Below are 15672 nucleotides of genomic sequence, written 5' to 3' on the forward strand. Positions count from 1 at the left end.
GTATTAACATGAGCCATCGATTAACTAAGACCTTGACTAATGTAGTGCAACATGTGACAGCATGATATACAAGTGACTGGTGCAGTTGTCTAAATAAAATTTCATAATTTAAAAATTTCAAACATTTCAATTTTCTGATTCGACTTGTCCGAGATTCGAACCTCGGACCTTTGGCAATACAGCCCAGGATTATGACCATTAGACCACCGGTGATATGGTGGCAAAGGGGAAACATGGGCTCGTATAGTATGGCCCAGGTAAATCCCTCTTTCACTCACCCCTCTCCCAAGGGTGCCCGCAGTCCCCTCCGCTCGACCCCCCTTTCTGGCCGGCTTGGGCTGCGCGTCAGCTCCGTAAAACTCAAAACTTTGAACGCGTTTTACGGGCACTTCCGCTCATTTGCACACCCTAAACCCTATATTAAAAATGATCAGCGTAAAAAGATCTACAACCCTGTATCAATCGTTTTTCGATATTAGAAAACCTGTCTTGCTAGGGAAGAGCCCTTCTGCCGACGCACGAAAAAAAAAACAAGTGAAAATCGATTATTCATTTGTTTTTACTTAAGCAATGGCGGGAAATGGGATCACATTGAAACCACAGATAAAAAGACAACTGTCAAAATTACCTTCTGGGAAGCTGCGCTTTTTTAAAAATAATAAAAATTTCGATTCTGATATTGAAAATTTACCGTAAACACATCTGGAGGTTTTTTTTATAATCAGCAAAGTGTGTGAGACTGAGGTTTGTATTAAGATCTAGCTAAAGGCTAGACAACTTTCTTGACGGAAGACCGACAGGTTTAAATGTTTTTTTTAAATATAGTTACAAAGGGACTGCATATCGCAAAAAGGAATCGTGCAAAACTTTAGACATATTTATATCATAAGTACATACAAACATACTTGATCTCACTATATTATGCATAGAAAGAAACTGAATGCTTTGAAATGTGTGACTGTGCAAATTGCGAGGGAATTAACATTGTAATAACGGCATCTATTTCTGGTTATTTCTGAATTTTCGTACGGTGTCTATAGCTTGTCACTTGCATTTGATTAACAAAAAAACAATATTTCTTCATTATTATTATTATTCTTTTAGATGATCTTGTTCATTTCAGTTTTTCCCCTTAAAACAAATTCAATCGGGAGACTTTGACAATCAGAGACGGAAATAATTCTTCAAATCCCTGTATCCTTTCATTGATCTAATTTCCAGGGTTTTCTCCAATAAGGAAACTGGATTGAGCGGGTAATGATGGACCGTTCAATAAATCTTCCTGGCGAGAGTCTAATGCGATCGCAGTAGTGTCGGACATCAAATAATCTGTACAGTATCCGCCTTGCGTGATGAGCGGAGAATTTTCGTTGAGTGGGTGATCCCCCTTGATTAAAACAAAAATTCATAATAATTCATTGGCCATCAATTTAAATAAAATAAAATTTCTTTTAAAACTCACTGAACCAATTGCTTCTTCTCCGTTGGAAAAGATCAAGACGTGCTCCAAATTGCTGTCACAGTCTGATATCCGCTTGGTTGCGTCACCACGCTGCGTTCTTTCGAGTACAGTGGCACTACGAGCTGCTTGGTAGAGTATCCGACTGAGGCAGAAATAGACGACGTCAGTGATGGCACGCACCGTGTAGTCGGTGACGAACGTTTGCCCACGCGCTGCGCTGCCAACTCCGCCGTCGGGCGAGACGGCCATCCGCACCGATTGAACGCTGCGTGAAAGTTGAGTAGAAGACGCCGACTCTGTTGCCGTTGGCATGAAATGAAGATTGAAGTAATGGAGGCGAAAATAGAATGATGGTAAATTAGTTCTATCTACTGACCCATTGCCGACGAGTAGGACGTTAGGGCCTGTGAACCGTAATGACTGAATGGTCCACTCTCAAAAACTAAATTTTCTTTCCCAACTGTCACTTCCACACGTCCTTCAAGGATCAGCACGAAATAGTCGGCTGGTTTCCCCTGAATAAATGAATACAAATTAAAATTAAAAAATAAATAAAAAACGAATAAAAGATTTTTGCCAATCATTTACCTGCTGAAAGATGAGCGTCTCTGCCGGGTGAAACTCTGATTTTTCTTTGTTAACGCGGATAAAGCGAATGATTTGACTCTGTTGCATCAATCGCCGGAGAACGTTGTTTGAGATCAATTCGGTCTTGAAGAGATCAATTGATGAACTAAGAAATTGAAACGCTGCTAGAGCCAATTGCGGGGAGATCTTGTGAGCAGTTTGCTCGTGGTACTGCAGGGCGAAGCCACTGAAATCCTGGAATAGTCTTCCTTTCTCTCGTCGACGTTTGCTGCGGTTGTCCACTGAAAGTGACAGCAACAATGAACAATTATTATCAAAAGGACTATAGATAAGAGGGTAATCGATAAAAGTCTTACTCCACACGTCCGTTTCGTCGACGATTTCAGCTATAAATATAGACGGAATCAATTACTAGAGTTGTCGCACAAAATATTCAACTTAGAGAACTTGATACCTTGAATTAACTCTTCGATAATGTCTTCAAGCGTGACCAATCCAACAGTTTCGTAGAAAGGATCTCCATCTCCTTGGCAGTTGACTCGTTGAACAAATGCCATGTGGCCTTTATGGCCTTCTTTGAATTCTTTAAACATTATGTCCTAAATGTGAATAAAACTGTTAGTTTCTAAGAGTGCCCTATACAACACATTTCCGTTCATACGAGTGTGGTATCTTCGAAGATGAAATTGCACTGATTCTTGTAAAATCTGCACAGCGTTTTCAATGGAATGGCATCCTGCGGATCTACCAGAGCGAGCTCTTTGATAAACAGTAATCCGATAATGTTATTCCGTTCTCCGTCGTAGATGGGTACACGCGAAAATCCTGTTCAGAAAACAAACTTCATCTTTTATCTCTTTGGCTTTAAATATTTTTAAGGATACCTTGTTTCATAATCTCAGAGACGGTCTCGAAATCGAGTAGTGAATCATAACTGAGCATAAAAACGTCTTCCAGCCGAGTCATAATGTCGCCCACCGTTTTCCGTCGAAGTTCCAACGCACCAGCGATAATATTGACTTCTTCCTTCTCGAGATCGTGGTATTCTTTCGTAACCTGAAAAAAGAAAAGTGTAGTAATGAAATCAACGACGCCATTCACGTACTAGCTCTGCCAAAACCGTCTGCAAAATATCCGTAGTACTGAACCAACAGCGCCAAGTAATTTGATAAAAAGTTGGCGGAAAAAACTTGGACAACTATTTTCTAATCAAAAGTTTGAAATTCCGCACAGCACCACCACCACCATTAATATCAATAGACCTACTACTACTACTACTACACGTATAGGGTTGCGGAGTAGACACAAAAAACATCAGCAATGCGGATGTTTCCGCATCAGCGAAAAACAACAAAAAGGTTTGCACTGCAACACGAGAGATGTAAAATAAATGGAATAAATTACCTTGATCAATTCTTTTAGCCTTTCTCGGTTGTAATAAGCGCCGAGTTCTTCGCCCAGTATCCGATCCAGTATCAAAGAGATGGGATACGACATCGGGAAGGTGATGAGCATAAAGAACTTTGTTATCCAAACTGTGTGGGCTCCAATGGCAAGTCCGTGACGTGAACAAATGGCCTACATGTTCCCGAAAAATATCCGAGTGATGATGAAATCAGACAGGTACGGTACGTAAGTTGCATAAGAATACCTGCGGAATAATTTCACCAAAGATGACGATGCCTATAGTCGATCCGATAATGGCGACGATTCCCGACGTCAAATCGTCCAGCAAAATGGTCAACGAATTGTTGACCAAGACGTTGCCAAGGAGCAAAGTGCACAAGAGATAATTGCCGTGATTGCGTACGGGACTGATGGTTTTGGCGTATTGTTTCTCTTTATCGGTGCCCGTGTTTTCGTAGATTTTCAGCTCGGTCCGATCGAGGGCCATGAGACCTAGAATTAATTAGAAGAAGAAAACAGGGTTTGGCAGGCGTTTGGCCGGATTAAAGTCGATGGCTGAGCAAATGGGTTTGATTGAGGCATAAATTTGGACTTGTTAGATATAATGGCTACCCAGATTGAGACCGGAGAAGAGACCCGAAAATGCCATTAGAAAGACGATGATGATGACTTGAATCCAAAGGGGAAGCGCCCGCTGATAGGTCCGCACTTTGAGTCCCGGCTCGCTGCCTTGATGAGTCCAGTGACTGTGGCCGTTGGCACGCTCCAAAGAGCAGATGTAGAAGGCCGGTGTCTCTGGTTCGTCCGTCAGACTTTCATCGACGAACTGATCAGTGCTCGGCAAGCGGAAACTTACCAGCGTCGAGAAGGCCGTCAATGAGCCTTTATCGATCTGCCGTGAAAGGCACGTCCGTATAGAATCATAAAACAGCAATACGTAGGCGCAATGGTCAACCTCAATAAAAGCAGACGAGTCTCGAGAGACGAGGCAAAAACACATTTTTGACTAGTATCTAGACAATCGTGATTGACTTACGTGAACGTTGACGGCGAAGGGCAAGTTATCACAATCGGCACCTCGGTCGCGGGCTGCCATCACGAAACGGAACTCGGAATCGTTGCTAAAGTCAAACCCAAACAAACGCGCCGACACCTGAAAAAAGTCAATAAAAAGTCATAATTGAAAATCAATAACTAACTCCCCCAATGATTAGGTTTAAGAACAAATTATTATGGAATATATCCAAGGCGAGTTGTTGGATTATTCGTTTGATCAATGATGCACTTGTATAAGTTGTCATGTTGACGAAAAGAAGAAGCCAATAAAATGACGAGCTTACAGTTGCTCCGGCCAAGACAACCGAAACTCCATCTTCGTAGCTCACTCCTTTATCGACCTCTTCCACGCGGAGGCCTGTTATTACAGCGGGGCGGAAGTCAACAATAGCCGAGGCGCTCTCGTTAGTCGATCGAATCCCGCGGTTGCTGTTAATACACAAACAAACAAAACAATTTTTAATAAGACAAATTTAATATTATTATTTTTGCTATAAATTTCTACGAATTCCATCTATTAATAAAAAAGATTTTGGGTTGGAATAAACCTGTCCCCAAAAATACCGCAGCGTGATGAAACGATACCCCGGGCAAGTCGCTGCCTTCAACAACGTTCATCACGTGACTTCCATGAGGAACCGCAGTGTTGACGTCACAAACGTACGATCCGTTAGCTTTTACACACCCAAACCCCCTGCTACTGTTTTCTGCTTGGCGCATGCGCGTGACTGGGGACTCAGTTTGTAGCAGCAGCAGCAGCAGCAGCTCTTTTGTTTTGGAACAGCCACAGTCTCTTTACACACACAAGTATAGTCAGGAGCCAAGTAATACGACCGTGTTTTGTACAATCTAAAAGGCGGAGTTTCTTATTTGTTTTGTCAGCTGTTTACAGACGGAAAAATGAAAACAAAAACCGACGCCTCTAATCCGTTGGATTAATTAAAGATAACGACGTTATTTGTTTAAAAAAATAGTAATAATTATCCAGAGAAAAAGATGATGATAAAACGGTTACACATAAGGCAGAATGAGAGGGAATCCATTTCGTTTGGGTTGACAGAGAACCAAACTGTCGCCGACGACGAGTGGTGGATCAAAAGTTGACGGTTTCGTCATCAAACAGCGCCGATCAATAGTTGCATTCCGATCCCATTGTAGGTGCTGTATGCCGGCCGTCGAGTGACACAGTGCCTCTGATTTGGCCACGACGGCCACGTTGAGGTCGTCGACACCACCACAAGCGCACAATTTAATCCGAAATATCCCATGGCCGTCCTCGTGTAAATGGGCTTCAATCGGCTCCTTGTACAAACACTGAATATCACCATCAGCAGCAGGCACTTGACCGGCACCAATTACACTCGACTTGATTAATAATAAAATGGAGAAAATGACGAAGCGAAAGAAATACACTCGTCCGTTCGACGTCATGTTCTCCAACGTTGTATTTACGATAAGACTCTAGTCAGCCAGCCAGCCAGCACCAGCTAGAGGGGGGAATATAGAAAAGGAGGGCCGCGCATGCGTGCAGACATTTCTGGGCTACACACAGCCGAAAGCTAAATGCGTTGCCCTGGCTACTACTACCCACACTCGAAATGGCGGCAAAAAATAACCAGGGCTTTTCCATTTTGAAATATTTAGTGTGCTGTGTGTCGCCATAGTTACTACATATAATACACCCAATCTTGAATTGTCTAAACCATTAATGAAAAAGTGTTTAGAAAATTAATTTCTCTTGTTGTTTTTTCAACGACACGAAATTTATGTGTGAACGAAGATATATGAAACTACGACGTCTTCTTAACTTATAACCACATTTACCTAGACAGACTTGGCAATCAGGAGACCTTGGCCCGTTGGCCCACACCTGATATGAGTGTGAAAATAAATATTGACGGAAATATCTTATCGTTAAAAAACCACGTGCGTCTCAAAGTTACTTTAACCGACTAGTCAACTGACGTTTCATGGCTACTAATCTTCATCGAAACGTGTTTGACATTAAAATATAGTTAAAATAGAATCAGGTGAGAAAAACTTTTAAGCAACTTTTTGACGAAATAACTTCAATTATTCTGTAAAAAGCGAGTTGAGATAATAAAATGCGATAAGCAACTACAAATAATCTCTTGAATCGGTAAGCAATAAATCAAATGTCTGATTTGATATGGCCACCAGACTATTATGATTATGTAGGTCAATTATTACACCAAGTGACTTTTAAACAAAAGGAACCGAGTTCTGGCAAAATAAAATTGGAATGCATTCAACCGATTTTCAATGCTCACTCCAATTTAATATGTAAGAAAATGGCGATTAGTTTTTATACGCTACGAATACCCTTCGTTCCACCTTTAAATTATGCCCCACATTTTATTCTTGGCACGTTGTCGGTACTATTAGTTGTTCTATGTCAATACGACCAAGTCTCTAGCCAGGAAAACTTACATTCATTACAGACATGACATAACATCTTATTTCTCATGTTCTCATTTTATAATCGAGATATTTTTTCCGTGGAAGTTTGGTTAGCAACAACAATAGAACCGTGCATCTCAAATAATTTTTCTTCTGTCACGAACCAAAAAAAAAGTGCTCTGTCACCCAACATTCGTTCAGTTTCTTTCAATATTCAAATACAATTTGTTGCATTTGCTCGATTTCACAGCCGCGTCTAAATTCACGAGCCAAAAAATGGCCATGTCATCTAAAACATTCCTTGTAGTTTCTTTTAATATTCGTCTGCGAATTAATGCATTAGGGTCCAGATTCACGAAGTTGCTGTTTAACGTTTTTGGCATCAAAAACACGAAAAAGAAACTTGGTAGTGGGAGACAGGTTGAAAAGAAAGAACTTTCACTGGCCAAGAGCCCACTAGTCTTGCCAGTTCTTTATAGCTTGGGGAGCTCTGCAGATCAGATATCTGACTAGGGAAAAACAAGCAGTATCAAACCAACTTGAGCAACATTCTAGCCATCACGTGATCACGCCACGACATGCTTATTACTTTTTTGTTGAGTAATAATTTCAGAACAAGACCACATGCTTAGTTCAATGCTTCACTAGTGAAACCCCCGGATTAAAAGTTGTCTAACGACCCATTGTATCAAGTAATGTCTAGCTTTCATCTTGAATCACCAGGAAAATGCTTAAATGTCAATGCTCACGTAAGCTCTTAAATACACTAGATTAAGAAAATCAAAGAAAAGTTCTTACCTTTCCAGTAACACGAGCAACCACAACATCGACAATATCGGTAACATTTCACTTTAACTTTTCTTCATGAGATGGATAACAATAAAACAATTATAAATTAACAAACTGCAGCAGCTCTGCATTGAACCGTATTTTGAAGTTCACTGTCGGCATGTAGTGCACAATTATTCTACGAGAACTATTTTCAGCAACCGACACGTTCAATTGCAGAACCACTTACTAAAATAAGTCGTTCACGCCGACAGCGGTAGTTGGAAAACCTTGTTTCTCACGCAGACCTTACTCTAATTTACTAAGACTTTTTTACACATTAATTCTTGGACTTGCTTCATTACCTAAATTAATTGGTAAGTTTAATTTGAACCAGAATTTGAACATAAAAATTAGGGTGTAGGATAATAAATGAAACACAACCTTGACCAGGCAAAGCATGTATTTAACTCTCGTTTCATATTGGAAACTACGGTAGTTAATCGACACCAGCCCAGTAAATAGACGAAACACTCCTTAGGCAGCAGCTTGGGTGGGAGGTGCTGCTGCGATGTCGGACATCTTGGCTGCTTTAAGTTCCTCTGCGATGTGTGTCTCATCTTTGGGTTCCAGGATGGAAACATTGTCTGGCAAAGGTCTCTTGGGTCCGTTCTTGTTGTTGGGATCCCACGGCAACATGATCTTAACCTTAATACCAAGTACTCCTATAATAACAAAAGATGATTAGAAAGATTACTCACAAGTCAATATGATGCACAATAAATTACCCTGGCGAAGCAAGACGTGTCTGACGGCAGTGTCGACGTAGACGTTGGTGGGTTCTCCACTGTGGATCATCAGACCATCGACGAACTTCATGCTCTTGGCTCGCTGACCTCGAAGTTTGCCAGATACAACAACTTCACAACCCTTGGCTCCAGACTCCATGATGAAACGGAGAACACCATAACAAGCTCTGTGTAACAACACATTACGTCAGAGATGCACTATTTGAATGTCAGCCTGTTGGATTAGCTTACCTGCGAACAGCCAAACCACCAATGAGTTTGTAACGAAGGGACTCGGCTTGGGCAATAGCACACAAGCCACGGGTAGCAACCTTCTCAGCATAGAGCTCAACAGTTCCCTCTTGGAAGCCAAATCTCTTTTGGACAACAGATGTCAACTCGCGAATGCGACGGCCCTTCTCACCCAAAACATTCTGGGTACGTGTAGCCAGAATGATGATTTCTGTGCGAGTGGGGGCAAGGCGCACCTAATAGGAAAATGGGTTTTAGATATCTACACAGTAACAAAATAATTTCACAAGAATTACCTCAACACCAGAATAACCATCTTCGGCCAATTCACGGGTCAAGAAGGCGTTCAATTCAGCCTTGAAGACACCTCCCGCCACAAACTGTAATAGAAAATTATAAGAAAATTAGGTAAACTCAAGCACACTGACAATAGAAACATGTCAAGCCAAGACGAATTCTTATCCACCAAAATCTATCGCATCCTGGTATTAAACTATTCTATTTCATCAATAACACTTCAATATTCAAATGATGAATATGTCAGAACAAGATGAAAAAGATTCACGTGTCGAAAGAATTACTTGCCTTTCGTTTTTTCGAGATCTGAGCCGTAGCCATTTCACGTATTTTTAGACCGGTCTACGAGAGGAAGAAGGAATACACAGAACTTTTTCTGTAGACGAAGTTGACAAGCCCAGCATTGCCTCCTTCTCAACCCCCTCTTTCGGAATTCATCTTCCCACAACATAATTTATTTCAGTTTACTTTTTAAAATTTTTTCAACTATCATTATAGAAATAATAAATTCTAAACAAGTTTAATTGGTTCATATTTGTTTAAAAGATTTCAAAAGTTTAATTGTAGATTTTCCATCTGTCAACTCCGACAGGAAGTCCGAAATTCAACAGCGTTGGACGAAATCAAATGTTATAAGTAGGACTGTAAACCGCCATTCGAAGCATGTGAAGCTCCCCCACCTGGTTTGATTGCTGCCAGCCAGTTTGGAATTTGTTTCGGTAAATATATAATTTAATTCTTACAACTAAAATTGAATTTTGCATTCCTTTGAACCACACTAGCTCTACTTAGCTTATAGTGGCCAAGCGGACATGCTAAATTAAAATTTATTCTGATCTACCGTTGTCTCCTTATTTGGAACACATGGATTGAACCGAATTAAAACATTTGTTAGTAGTAACATAAGATAATTGATGTTGAGGGCACTGAGGATAATTTGCTGATGTGTGCTTCAAACGGTTTTTCCATGATGTGAAATGCTTATTCTCATTCTGTTGTTTTACAGGAACCCTCATCGCCACCTGAAGTTGCAGATTTCCTGATGAAATATATCTGTTGTGTATTTTACAGTATCTTCATTGACAAATAAACAATTTTTAAAATTACTCTGGCAATTTCAAGTAGTAAAAATTTAAAAAGTCAATATGCAGATAACTATATTCAGATTTAAATTGTTGGTAGAATGAAAGAAAGTCAGTCTCATAGCAATCATGAAAAAAGCTGTTATTCTAAAAGATTACAGCTTTTGGCCGAGATCATATAGTGTAAGCAGGGTACCATGAAAAGCTGTCTAAATAATAAAGTACTTGTTATTAAAGTTTCTGCCTAAATGGTTCTCGATAACAATTTCTTCACGCTAAACTCGCTCATGAAATCATTTCTTCCTGATTTGGTTGGGATGTATTATATTGGTAAAATTTTCAAGTTCGCATCGATGTATTGGACCACACGCTTGTTAGCACAGGAATTTTTAGACGAAGGGAAAATTGTAGCCTAAGTGAACATTTTATCGAACAATTTCAAGGGCAGTTGAAACCTATTTGAGTTATCTGAAGTTATGTGCATCCAAGAGCTGTTTAGTAGTTTTCTGAAAATCACAGCTTTATTAGAAAGTTAATGGACTGTTTACTTATTAGTCCTTGTCTTCATCTTTGTAGTGGCGGTATTCCGGTTTCAGTTCCCACATGTTTTTGTGAGGATTCTTCAAATTGTATACACAAACATCCTTCAAAATTTCCTTGAGGTAGGTCTATAAAAGCAGAGTGTTTTAAAAGTGCAAATGCTTGTTTGAAAACAACTTTTTCTTACCACAGGTTGGTTGGTGAGTTTTACCAAATCCTTGATGTTGTAGTACTGATGCTTTTCAAAAGCTGCAAACAGCATGTCCATAACTTTGCCCTTATCATCTCTGGCCTTCTTACCCTCAGCTTTCTTCTTTTCGTCGAATTCTTTCTGTAATCAGGGATAAAAGGTTAAAATGGTGTACCAAAAATAGACAAAGATTGCTATTTACATTATGCTTGTGGTCAGAGATGGGTTTGTAACTTTGAACCACTCGATCCAATTGCTTCACAATTCTTGTAGGTTGGGCAGCTTTAATCAAAGAATCCCTTTTGAGTTTCATATAACTTGCGTTTGCTGATGAAAAGAAAAATAATTAATGCTCAATTTCAAGCGTAGGAACTTTATTTCGTTGGTCTCACCTGTTGGTCTACATTCAAGCTTCTGGGCAACTTTGCCTTCAAATATGATCTTCTCAGTTTCCATAGGTGAGTTTGCCGTGGCTGGAGCTGGGGAAACAATACAAAAATGTCAATATTAAATTGATTAATTGCATGCATGCCACTTTAAATATCATGCTTTAAGCTCAGGCCTAAAATAAATATCTTCCCCATAACTGTCAAGTAGTACATACTGGTTTGTTGAGAAAATACACCCAATGTTTGTGAAGTAATGTGTGAAACAATCAATCCATGCTCTTTTGGAATAGGTTCCTCTCCTTTTTCCTGGAGACACATAATAGCTTCCGACAGAATAAGTTTGACTTGAGACTTTTGTCCTTGCACCCTGAACAAGAGTTGTAATGAGTTAATAAAGGATTCGTGGATTTGTTAACATAAACCAATTGATGCATACCTAGTAATATTCAGTTGTCCAGCTGTGATATTTCCAGGGCATTTATCCCATCGACTTGAAATGTATTTTGGTACTTTCACCAACCAAACACCCCGACTAGCTGAAGACATTTCCATTTCCCTTTCATAAACGATGACATCTTTGTCTTTCTCCTTGTCTTTCTCTTTTTCTTTCTCCTTTTTCTTTGACTCCATGGTTTTCAGTTTTAAAAATTCTGCTTCAACGTACTAGAAAAACCTATTCAAGAGGATGTAGCTCTAAATATTGGCCGGCTTCAATAAAACAAGTAATCGTTTCTTCTTTCAATCGACAACGTCACACAACTGAAAAGGTCTTCAAGTCTATCGTCTGCTATAAATCGCGCCAGAGCGCGTTCTTTTGTTTTATTAGATAAGTTTACGCAACCATCAGTTCGTCAACGCATTTTTCTTTAACAAAAACCCTAAAAAATCGAAATGGCATGGAAATTTAATGACCTTAAAAAAACTGATCAAATTTGTTTGTTGGGCAATCCCTTTAATAAGCTTTTAACAGGAAATAGTTTGATTGGTCTCCAACATTTTTTCATTTAGCTTTTTATTCCTCCTCAAATGTAACCCTGATTGCACATCTCAATGCTCAAATCTCAAATTTGATTTCAGTATGAATTCCCTATTATTGTTAATATTATTATTTTTTCTTGCCTTTCTAGATTTATTGGAATTTGCAAATCAGGACGTCTATTTGTGTAACTTTCAGACGCGGAATAATGTGGTATTTTTCATAACGCCCCGTGAGAAGTGATTCGGAATGTTTTGAATCTTAATAAGTACGAAATCACCGTAATGCCTGGCCACGTATATAATCACCCTCTGAAACAAAGCAGAAACTGGGAAACCTCTTTTTGTACTAGTTGATCTGATTCGATCGGAATATGTATTGCCACTTGTAACTGGATTCAAAATCAAACAATTCTACGAAATCGAGAAAGTTATAACAACTAGATTGGTACTTAAGGCGATGTCTTGTGGGGGGACAATGTTCGGACAATGTCCGTCCACTAACTCCTTTTACTATAATTGAGTTCTATCACTAGTACGAATTGCTATACATGTATAACATAGATTTGTCTAAACAAGAGATGGCGAAACGGTAAAAATAAAAAAGCACAGCAATTTGAAATTCTAAACGGGTTTCCCTTTCTCATGGTGGCCGCTGGTGGCGGAATAAAGAAGCTGATGACCGGGATAGTACACCACTCCTTGATCGTACTGTACTTCATTGAGCTTTGAAATGGACAGTGCGAGAGAATAGAAATAGAAACATAGTATTTTAGTTTGAAAGTTGTATACACTAGTCCAAGCTAATTGAAAGAAATTATCTACCGAAGAATTAAGAACGAATAGGCTATTTTGAATGTTGAAATTTAAGAAGTTGCGGTTATCGCACTTTAAACTGCAATTTGTATTCCAACTAGTGCATAAGGTGATTAAGAAAAATAAACTTCTGAAAATGTGTGAAATAAATATTAGGCTATTAATTCGAACCAATTAAAACCTGCGATTTATTAAAAAGATATTTAATATTCAACATATGATTCCCTCATTATTATTTATTTCATATTAAAATCAAAGAGTAAGAAAACATTTTATGAGCTTTTATGAAAGTAAAGTTGTGCAGCCAACAATCTCAAGTATGCCATCGCTTCAAGACCAACTCTTCCAGGAACACATAAAATCATGAATATTTAATTTCGCCATTCGTCTTCACGGCTCATTTTTCTTGCCTCTTGCGTCTCGCAATGTGCGAGTTCTAATTAGTTTAATTACTATTCTCCAGCTTCCTACCGTCTCCCTCTAAGCCAAAAAATAAAAATAAAATAAAAAACAATTTTTTTTTAAATTAGTGAACCCATGAAAGTTAAAGAGAAAAAATATGAAGGATGATCCGTGACCGCCCATGTGACTGGATTTAATACGTTATCCTGTCCACTTTAATCTTTAGAATAACAAGAGAATTTTTCAAAATCTGCAACAATTACGAATAGAAAAATTTCTAATTGATCGCAAAAGTACAGACTGAAACAAAAATGGAAAATGTGTCGCGCATTATCTGACCTATTTATAAAACGCCACATCGCTCATTGGCGATCATAAAATGCTACCTTACCCCCACTAGATAACACAGAAAAATAAGAAAATAAAAAACCGTCACCTGACGGCCAAATTGGAATCATCGGTTAGCTCACAAAGAATATTCCCTGCTCCACCCCCATCGGTCTTTTCAAAGTTCCTACCCCGAAAGTCGTCGTCGTCGGCAACCATTGTCGTTTTCTTTGGGGCTGTTTAAGTATGCTGGGAGCATATACATTGGTTGCTGCGAGTAGTATCATTACGGGCGTAAATAGACATACACCTTTGCGATTTTTATAGCGTGTCGGGAGACTTGTAGCCCAGCGGGAAGAAAACGAAAAAAAAAAAACCGGTTGACGAACGAATAAGTCGCGTAATAAATCATCAACTTTCTCTACCTACAACATGATGACATGAAACGTCCAAGACAGCTGGATTTTTTTATTCTTTTCTTTCTTTCATTCTATCAAACACTCCCGATTCTTAGAATATCGCCGATTGCTGGCACACCAACTCTTGTATGTAGTTGCTCATTGCATAGCAATCTTTTACCCAAAAGGAATATTATATCTCAAAAATAAAAAATAATACAGAGTCGCCAAATCAAAAATTACCCATTTCTATACTGAGAATAAACCTCTGGCTTGATTGCCTCAATCATCGATAACAGTCGGCAAATGTATATTATATACCTGACATAACCGGTAACTTAAAAATTCTCTAAGCGCATCTAGCGAGCTAGTGGCTTGTGTCACACAGGTAATATAGTAGCGTTTGAAACAAAATAACGCGTCTAATTCGTAAGTAGGCTAGTGTATACACGTCTAGCTCGAGGCCATGGGAAATAAATGGACCACTTTCCCTGAACCCAGTTACCCAGCGTTTCGCTTCGAGTCATCAGCCAGCCAGCCAGCCACTCTTCACGGTTGCTGGCATCGCAGGAATTCTCTCCATGCGTAGATACGAAAATACCGTTGCCAAGCAGCGCACTCTATTAGCCGTAAAATTAGAACATCATCAAAAAGATATTTTTTTTTTTAATGAGAAAAACTGGGAAAATGCGAAAATGTTTTTCCAAAATTAAAAAAACTAAAAAAAAACTAACGTGACAAGGTGTAATTATACAGGTGAACCCTCGCGTTTCCCTTTTTTGCGTCAGCAGAAACCGGTGGTTATATTCTATCCATGGCGCACATCTATGCAGCGCGCATATATGCACACACACACACAGCCAGTGCCAAATTGGTGATGAGGGGAAAGTTAATTGACTTATAAGAGCTGGGCGCGAGCGCATTGTTGTTGTTCGCTGGATGTTCCACCGACTTCTGGCCCGTCAAAATGATCAGCGCAAAAGTTCCTTTTTTTTCCATTATGTTGCGCATTCCTGATGTAACGGTCAACATCCATATAAGCGCACAAGCCCACCACCCCCACTAGAAAATAAAAATGGTGGTTTATTTATAGCGCGCCTATCTTTGCATAATCACAACCAAGGGATAGAGAGAGAGAGAGATGGTCTGTTGAAAAATTCAGTGATATTCCATCAAGCATTTAGGCGAGGGCGACGTTTTAATTCGATGACGAAACAGCAGCTCAGCCAAAAGGGGGTCGTTGACGGCTTGGATGTTGTTTTCGTTGTACACATACAAGCTTCGACATAGAGTAAACCTGTTGGACAGGTTGAAAAAGTCGATGGAAAGTTAGGCACAAATGCTGCTGGCACAGCAGGCTCTTTTTGTATTTTTGTTTTTCGTCCCATTGGTTTACGACATCTCCGCCAGCTACGCCATGGAGAAAAATATCAAATGTGACATGGATTTCTGATTGGTCAAGCCCTAATATAACGTCGTCAGCTATCATATACATATAGCCTACTTTTAGAAAT

The 15672-nt window shown here is 39.4% G+C and overlaps 4 protein-coding genes and 2 long non-coding RNA genes across 7 annotated transcripts in view; 2 read left to right on the forward strand and 4 right to left on the reverse strand.

Annotated features, from left to right (window-relative positions):
• The window catches only part of LOC124349621 (LIM homeobox transcription factor 1-alpha-like), a 947038-nt gene that overhangs the window by 199345 nt on the left and 732021 nt on the right, over positions 1–15672 (reverse strand). The gene's annotated exons all lie outside the window — the stretch shown is intronic.
• On the reverse strand, positions 857–7876 carry LOC124349446 (unextended protein-like). Of its 2 annotated transcripts, none has more exons than XM_046800055.1 (14): positions 7733–7876; positions 4798–4942; positions 4494–4610; positions 4070–4349; positions 3702–3949; positions 3455–3628; positions 2935–3106; positions 2712–2875; positions 2505–2649; positions 2407–2436; positions 2051–2331; positions 1839–1977; positions 1463–1758; positions 857–1387 (listed from the first exon to the last, which is right to left on the reverse strand). In XM_046800055.1, the coding sequence occupies exons 1-14, from the start codon at positions 7777–7779 to the stop codon at positions 1211–1213; spliced, it is 2415 nt and encodes an 804-aa protein (XP_046656011.1). In that variant the 5' UTR covers positions 7780–7876; the 3' UTR covers positions 857–1210. The 2 variants fall into 2 exon arrangements, with proteins under 2 accessions (XP_046656011.1, XP_046656010.1); XM_046800054.1 differs by lacking the exon at positions 7733–7876 and adding an exon at positions 5529–5976.
• LOC124350500 lies at positions 7423–8426 on the forward strand. Its single transcript, XR_006921032.1, has 2 exons — positions 7423–7683; positions 7741–8426. It is a non-coding gene; the product is annotated as an uncharacterized LOC124350500 (long non-coding RNA).
• LOC124349961 (40S ribosomal protein S3-A-like) lies at positions 8148–9457 on the reverse strand. Its single transcript, XM_046800920.1, has 5 exons — positions 9328–9457; positions 9039–9122; positions 8743–8978; positions 8491–8678; positions 8148–8427 (listed from the first exon to the last, which is right to left on the reverse strand). Exons 1-5 carry the CDS (start codon positions 9358–9360, stop codon positions 8240–8242), a joined length of 729 nt encoding a protein of 242 aa, XP_046656876.1. The 5' UTR covers positions 9361–9457; the 3' UTR covers positions 8148–8239.
• LOC124350385 lies at positions 9572–10145 on the forward strand. Its single transcript, XR_006920873.1, has 2 exons — positions 9572–9758; positions 10046–10145. It is a non-coding gene; the product is annotated as an uncharacterized LOC124350385 (long non-coding RNA).
• Positions 10458–12022, reverse strand: LOC124349924 (general transcription factor IIF subunit 2-like). The gene is made up of 6 exons (XM_046800861.1): positions 11677–12022; positions 11456–11607; positions 11244–11330; positions 11054–11178; positions 10849–10992; positions 10458–10789 (listed from the first exon to the last, which is right to left on the reverse strand). The coding sequence occupies exons 1-6, from the start codon at positions 11868–11870 to the stop codon at positions 10673–10675; spliced, it is 819 nt and encodes a 272-aa protein (XP_046656817.1). The 5' UTR covers positions 11871–12022; the 3' UTR covers positions 10458–10672.

This window comes from Daphnia pulicaria, chromosome 7, assembly GCF_021234035.1.
Source record: "Daphnia pulicaria isolate SC F1-1A chromosome 7, SC_F0-13Bv2, whole genome shotgun sequence".
Taxonomy (NCBI): Eukaryota; Metazoa; Arthropoda; class Branchiopoda; order Diplostraca; family Daphniidae; genus Daphnia; species Daphnia pulicaria.